Raw genomic sequence first — 8,044 nt, forward strand, 5'->3', positions numbered from 1 at the left:
CTGCGGCAGCTCCAAAGCCAGCCTTCCCCGCAGCACTCGTCCAGACTTCATCCACCATGCTCCTCTCATTTGGATCTCAGTGCTTCCTCCCACTCAACGGCCGACTCAGAGTTCTTGGGAATTGCTGGAAATATCGACTGCATTTTATTTCGAAAGTCTTTCATCTGAAAGATGAAAAAAAATCAGTCATCAAATGTTAAAAGATGGGGAAAAGAGCAAAAATTAGAGATGGACCCCGTTGCTGACTGACTGATACGCCGTTGCTGTGGGTACCAAGCAAAAGAAGACAAATGTTAAAAGATGGGGAAAAGAGCAAATATTAGAGATGGACCCCGCTGCTGACTGACTGATACGCCGTTGCTGTGGGTACCAAGCAAAAGAAGACCAACAAAAGGAGAGACTGTCCTTGCTGCCTTGGAAGACAGCGAGACAGACCTCATTTCTTCCTAGTGTAAGTCTGCTGCTGCTGCTAAGTCGCTTCAGTCGTGTCTGACTCTGTGCGACCCCATCCAGGCTCCCCCGTCCCTGGGATTCTCCAGGCAAGAACACTGGAGCGGGTTGCCATTTCCTCCTCCAGTGCATGAAAGTGAAAAGTCAAAGTGAAGGTGCTCAGTCGTGTCGGACTCTTAGCGACCCCATGGACTGCAGCCTACCAGGCTCCTCCATCCACGGGATTTTCCAGGTGAGAGTACTGGAGTGGGGTGCCAAGTCTACTGGGACTTAAATAACAAAACTCTAAGTCTGAAAGGTAACATGCTCTCTATCATCAACCCTCAATGACATTTACTTCCTACCAGAAGACAGCCTATGTTGTTGACCTTCATATGTAAAGATGCACTTGAGAATGGGATGTCCATCTAAATACATGAATCTACTGAGGCTATGCAAACCTAGAAGAATTTGGGGGTCAGAAGGAAGGAGTGGGGAGAAGAAACTTCAGTCGCTCAGTCGTTTCTGACTTTGCAACCCCATGAATCGCAGCATGCCAGGCCTCCCTGTCCATCACCAACTCCCGGAGTTCACCCAAACTCACGTCTGTCGAGTCAGTGATGCCATCCAGCCATCTCATCCTCTGTCGTCTCCTTCTCCTCCTGCCCCCAATCCCTCCCAGCATCAGGGTCTTTTCCAATGAATCAACGCTTCGCATGAGGTGGCCAAAGTATTGGAGTTTCAGCTTTAGCATCAGTCCTTCCAGTGAACACCCAGGACTGATCTCCTTTAGGATGGACTGGTTGGATCTCCTTGCAGTCCAAGGGACTCTCAAGAGTCTTCTCCAATACCACAGTTCAAAAGCATCAATTCTTCGGCGCTCAGCTTTCTTCACAGTCGAACTCTCACATCCATACATGACCACTGGAAAAAGCATAGCCTTGACTAGACTTGACTAGATGGACCTTTGTTGGCAAAGTAACGTCTCTGCTTTTGAATATGCTATCTAGGTTGGTCATAACTTTCCTTCCAAGGAGTAAGCGTCTTTTAATTTCATGGCTGCAGTCACCATTTGCAGTGATTTTGGAGCCCAGAAAAAAGTCTGACACTGTTTCCACTGTTTCCCCATCTATTTCCCATGAAGTGGTGGGACCAGATGCCATGATCTTAGTTTTCTGAATGTTGAGCTTTAAGCCTTTTTCACTCTCACTTTCTTCAAGAGGCTCCTTAGTTCCTCTTCACTTTCTGCCATAAGGGTTAAGGAGGAATCAATGAATGGCAGATAGAGTAGAATGTTCTTATGCACCGACAGTGTTGAGGAATCTACATAAAGGTGTTCCCGGCAGACAGTAACCTGGAATCGCGCACCTGGAGCAGGAGTTTGGGGGATCCTGACATGCAGGGTCAAGGCCACCTCTGCACATGGCCCGAGGGCAGGGACACTAATTTACAGGAGGTGGGTAGTCTTTACCATAGGTGACGCTAGCTCCACACCTATTCATTCTTCACACCTAGCTGGTCCTGTTCTGAAGACACTACTGCAGAAGCACGGGAGCACAGAGCTGCAGTCTTCCTGTCAGCCACACCCCAACTGGGCTTCCCCAATGGCTAGGCGGCAAAGATCCTGTTTGCAATGCAAGAGACTCTAGTTCGATCCCTGGGTCAGGAAGATCCCCTGGAGAAGAAAACGGCTATCCACTCCAGTATTCTTGCCTGGAGGACCCCATGGACAGAGGAGCGTGGCGTGCTACAGTCCATGGGGTCACAAAGAGTCAGACACGGCTGAGCAACTGAACAACAACTCAACCATTATTTCTCGAGGATACAGATCTCCTCAAACTGAAGCAGCCTGGATTCACAGCAACATGTGAGTCATTTCTTGGAGTGACTGTTTGAGAGTCAGCTAGTATTTTTTTCCGTTAATGTTGATGCTTACTTAATTTCAATCAGAAGCTGAACCCTTGTGCTGTTTCCCAATTCAGGAGGTGCATCCCCTTCGGGACTTGTCAATTCCAAGGCATTTACTCCAGTCATGGTAGCACCGCCGTTAGCACAGACCCTGGTATCAAGTAGACCTCTCTGTTCAAAGCCCAACTCACCTGCTTGGGGAGCCTGCTTACTCTCGCTAAGGGGCAGATTTCATGTGTGCAGGATGGAGATACTCGCCGGCTTACAGAGTTGAGAGGACTGAGGTAACACACAGAAAGGCACAGCTGGTGGTGCTCAGTGTACCTTAGCTGTTGTCACTGCAGCAGCTTCAAAATACGGTGTTCCAGGAACAGAGCTCATGTGGATGTAAGCATTATGGTATGTTTGTCAAAAGCATTAATTTACAGTCACATCATTTTGGTTTAAGTATTCTGATACCTGAAGACACATAAGGTTATCTATCATAAGAGGTCTGTAGGTCCAGGACCGCCCTCTCCACGTCTGGGTCCCAGACACCAGTCTTGACACACACACCCCATGGTATTTATGTCTCCCCCCAACCCCCTCTTCCATGCAGCTCTCTAGTTTGTACTGTGATGAACCCTGCATGAAAGGTTTCCAGCTAAAGGCAGTACTCTGTCCCTGGGCGTCGGGGGGACGACTGGAAGAAGTTCTCTAAATAGAGAATCCTGACAGTCGGGCCGTCAGAGTCACAGGGGATCACCGTTGGGCTGGGGGCAGGGATGCTAAATGTCTAGGGTGGGCCACAAAAAGAGCTGCTTTGTCCAAAATGCCCAAGAGTGCCCCCTTGAAGGGCCTTGCAGACTTTCTCAGTGGAAAGGCGCCTCTGGCCAGGGTTTGCAATGTGCTGCTTGGTTCTTTCCTGTCGCCTCTCTCGTGGAACATCTGTTACAGCCAAGCCTAATGACAGGGTTTTCTGGTGGGGTATCAGCCACCAAGACATGAACAGAATCATCTACCGTCCCGCCTTCTCGGGGAGATGGAAGGAGGTCAGTCGCTGCAAAGGCGGAGGCAGGAATGTGGTTAGGGTTAGGTTGTGCTCCCATTTCCTCTTCTTGGCCCATTCTTTTTTCTTTGATCTGATTTCCCAAGGATGATTTACTTGTTCCCAGGATCGTAAGTGAGTAACTGAACCATTACAAGGAATCATATCTGAAAAACAGCCAACTAGGAACAGACAGGCTTCCGAGCCCAGTGAAGGGAGGGAGACAAGTGGGATACAGAGCACCATGTGGCCCTGTATTTACAGCCGTGGAGGAGTCCAGCCAACACAGCGGAGCAGAAAGACCTGAGCACACCTCCCAGGAGCACACCAGCGTCACAACTACCTGCACAACCAGCACCGATGAAAAGACTAGAACTGCCAGAGAAGACCTGTTACCACAAAAGACGTGAAGAAGGGCCCACAACAGGACGCGGGGGAATGGTGGACCGGTAATACGGGTAAGCCTCACATCCCCAGGTGGGTGACCCACAGAACCAATACTCTGCACAGGCTCTCCCAGAGAAGCGGGAGTTCTGGCCCCATGCCAGGTTCTGTAGCCTGGGGGTCCTTCACCAGAAGGCAAGTCCCCAGGGAATCTGGCTTTGAAGGCCAGTGGGGCTTCATTTCAGGCATCCCAGAGGACCGGGGAAATAGAGACTTCATTCCTAAAGGATGTACACAGCATCTCACAGACTCCAGGATCCAGGACAAAAGCAGTCATTTGACAGGAGCCTGGTCAGCCTAGCTGCTGGTCTTGGAGCATCCCCTGGAGAGCTAGGAGGCCACTGCGGCTCACAGTGGGGCACAGACACGGGGCAGCCGTTCTTGGGAGCTCCCTCTACCGCTAGACACTGGTGCTGGTGGCGCCAGCGTGGGACCCTCCCTGTAGCTCCTCAGCGCCAAGACCTGACCCACTGCTGGGATACCTCAGGCCAGGCGAGCCCCACCCCCCAGCAGGCAGGCTGCCTTAAGACCTCCGGAGCCCAGTCGCCTCATTTAGACACAGCCCTGTCCACCAGAGGGTCCAGGACCCCGCTCCACCCATCAGTGGGCAGGCACCGGCCCCAGAGTCCCCTGGACCCGGCCCTGCCATCCAGGAAGCCTGATCTCGCCTCCAGACCAGCCGCCTCCACCAGGGGCAGGCACCAGATGCAGGAACACTACAGTCGCGCAGCCTGTGAAGCCCGTCTCCCCAGCACTAGGCCAGCCCAGCTGAGTCAGGAACCGTCTCCCCTGCCTCCCCAACCCGCCCAGGGACCCAACAGCAGCCCTGAGACCCATAATCAGACCCGGGGCCAGTTCCGCCTGCCAGCAGAGCAAGCACTGAGTCAGGAACCGTCTCCCCTGCCTCCCCCACCCCACCAGGGGTCTGACAGCAGCCCTGAGACCCTCGGCCCTGTAACCAGACTCCAGGGCCTGCTCCGCCTGCCAGCAGAGCGAGCACTGAGTCAGGAACCGTCTCCCCTGCCTCCCCGACCCCACCGGGGTCTGACAGCAGCCCTGAGACCCCCGCCTGCCGGCAGAGCGAGCACTGAGTCCAGGACCTGGTTTCACCCTGCAATGGGCAGACAGCAGCCCCAGAATCTTCTAGACTCTGACTCCACACGCCAGTACTAGCCCCAGGGCCCCCTGAGGTTCTGCAGTCAGCTGCCTCGTGACCCGGCCCAGCAGCTGGCAGCTTCCACACAAGGGTCTGGCAACCAACTGGACTGGAGGCCAACCAAAACAGTACAGTACTGACACAAAAACAGACACGCAGATACTGGGACAGAAGAGCCTAGAGAGACACCCATGCAACGGTCACTCAATCTGCAACACAGGAGGCGAAAACAGAATGGAGAAAAGACAGCCTCTTCAGTAAGTGCTGCTGGGAAAAACCGGACAAGTGAAAGAATGAAATTAGAACATTCTCTAACACCATACACAAAAACTTAAAAATGGGTTAAAGACCTAAATGTAAGATTGGAAACTATAAAACTCCTAGAGGAAAACATAAGCAGAACATTCTTTGACATAAATCACAGCAATACATTTTTAAACCTGTCTCCTAAAGCAAAGGAAATGAAAGCAAAAATAAATGAGACCTAATTAAACTTAAAAGGTTTTGTACAACAAAGCAAACAATCAACAAATAAAAAGACAACCTACTGAATGGGAGAAATGATATGACTGATGCAGGGTTAATATCCAACAAATATAAACAGCTCATACAGCTCATAATTTACAAAATCAAACAACCCAATTAAACATGGGCAGACGACATGAATAGACATTTTTTCAGAAAGGACATGCAGATGGCCAACAGGCTCATGAAAAGATGCTCAAGACCCCTGATCATCAGGGAAATGCAGATCAAAACTACACTGAGGTAACAACTCAGACCTGTCAGAATGGCTGTCTTCAAAAAGAACAGACATAACCAATGTTGGCGAGAATGTGGAGGAAAGGGAACAGCTGTACACTGCTGGTGTAATCCGGCAAACTGGGGTAGGCACTGGGGGAGGCACTGAGGTAGGCACTGTGGGACACAGTATGGAGGCTTCTCAGAAAACTGAGAACAGAACTACTGTCGACCCAGCAACTCCACTCCTGGGAATGTATCCAAAAAGCACTAATTCAAACATACAGACAGCCCAGTGCTCGTTTAGCAGCATTATTTACGATTGCCAAGATATGGAAGCAACCTAAGTCTCCATCAACAGATGATCGGATGAAGACAATGTGGTATGTATACACTGTGATCAGCCGTAAAAAGAAATGAAAGTTTGCCACTTGCAACAACGTGGACGGACTTGGGGGGTCTTATGCTAAGTGAAATAAATCCAACAGGGAAAGACAAATACTGTACAATCTCACTTACGTGTGGAATCTAAAAATATACAACAGACTAGTGAATATAACAACAACAAAAGAAAACAGACTCAAAGATACAGAGAACAAACCAGCGGTTACCACTGGGATAAGGGAAGGGGGAGGGGCAATATAAGGGTAAGGGATTAAGACATACAAACTACTGGTATAAAATAAGCTACAAGGATATACTGTACAACACGGTATTTGGTCAGTATTTTATAACTATAAATGGAGTATAACCTTTCAAATTATGAACCACTATTTTGTATTCCTGTTACTTATATAATATGGTGTATCACCTACACTTCACTGAAAAAGCCTTTTAAATTTTAACAGCTGTGGAAATGGAAACCCAGCATCTCCTTATAATCAGGGCCTCAAGTCACTTTCAGCAGAAAGGCTCACAGAAAGTTTCTAAGCTTGTACTATTCATAGTATATGGATAGTTAAATGAAGACCTTTAGTTTTTTCCGCCTGTTTCAATTTCTGATATGCAGATCAGAGGTGTCGGTCCTCTCTGTGATACTCTATCACAGGTCAACAGAACATTCCTCTGCTTAAAAATGTGCTTGACAAAAGACTTAGGGACTGAGTACATTTAAGCAAATTATAAAGTAAATATACTGAGTTCCAAGATAATAATTACAGCTATTGCCACAAAACCATCTCCTACCCTAACACCAGAGAAGTCTGGCGAAGACAGGGCATGTTGGGGACCTGCGTGTCCATCCAGCAACTCAGTCTCACTCTGAAGCATTTTCTAGACTCTGGGATTCTTCCTGCAGTCCTCCTTATCCCTCTTCCTCTCTGACCAAGAATAATTTCTCTCTGGTTACAGACCACAAGCCTACCCTTTTAAACAGGGCCACACTGCATACTGCCCAACTCCAGGATGCTCTCCTCAAAGACTGGGACACGAACGGCACTGCTGGGCAGTGAGCCCACTCCTCCAAGAACTTCATCCTTGAGTCCCAGTGTTTGTGTCCAACAGTGCTAGGCTGTAATATCATCAGAAAGTAGCAATCTCTTCAACAGTACGTGAACTGTGAACTTCTAGATGTTCAAGCTAGATTTAGAAAAGGCAGAGGAACCAGAGATCAAATTGCCAACATCTGTTGGATCATGGAAAAAGCAAGAGAGTTCCAGAAAAATGTTTACTTCTGCTTTATTAACTATGCCAAAGCCTTTGACTGTATGGACCACAACAAACTCTGGAAAATTCTTAAAGAGACGGGAATACCAGACCACCTGACCTGCCTCCTGAAAAATCTGTATGCAGGTCAGGAAGCAAAAGTTAGAACTGGACATGGAACAATAGACTGGTTCCAAATAGGGAAAAGAGTACATCAAGGCTGTATATTGTCACCCTGCTTATTTAACTTATATGCAGAGTATATCATGAGAAATGCTGGGCTGGAAGAAGCACAAGCTGGAATCAAGATCGCTGGAGAAATATCAATAACCTCAGATATCCAGATGACACCATCCTTATGGCAGAAAGTGAAGAAGAACTAAAGAGCCTCTTGATGAAAGTGAAAGAGGGGAGTGAAAAAGCTGACTTAAAACTCAACATTCAGAAAACTAAGATCATGGCATCTGGTCCCATCACTTCATGGCAAATAGATGGGGAAACAGTGGCAGACTTTATTTTGGGGGGCTCCAAAATCACTGCAGATTGTGACTGCAGCCATGAAATTAAAAGATGCTTGTTTCTTGGAAGAAAAGCTATGACAACCTAGACAGAATATTAAAAAGCAGAGACATTACTTTGCCAACAAAGGTCTATCTAGTCAAATCTACAGTTTTTCCAGTAGTCATGTATGGATG

General features: G+C 48.4%; 1 protein-coding gene across 1 annotated transcript in view; it reads right to left on the minus strand.

Moving 5' to 3' along the window:
• Positions 1-8,044, minus strand: part of TMEM242 (transmembrane protein 242) — a 42,668-nt gene that overhangs the window by 1,180 nt on the left and 33,444 nt on the right. Inside the window, exon 4 of the mRNA XM_010840868.1 lies at positions 1-164. Within this exon, the coding sequence (XP_010839170.1) occupies positions 66-164 (99 nt within the window). The 3' untranslated portion in view covers positions 1-65. The remainder of the gene's footprint in view (positions 165-8,044) is intronic.

The sequence above is a fragment of the Bison bison genome, unplaced genomic scaffold (assembly GCF_000754665.1).
Source record: "Bison bison bison isolate TAMUID 2011002044 unplaced genomic scaffold, Bison_UMD1.0 scf7180017864148, whole genome shotgun sequence".
NCBI lineage: Eukaryota > Metazoa > Chordata > Mammalia > Artiodactyla > Bovidae > Bison > Bison bison.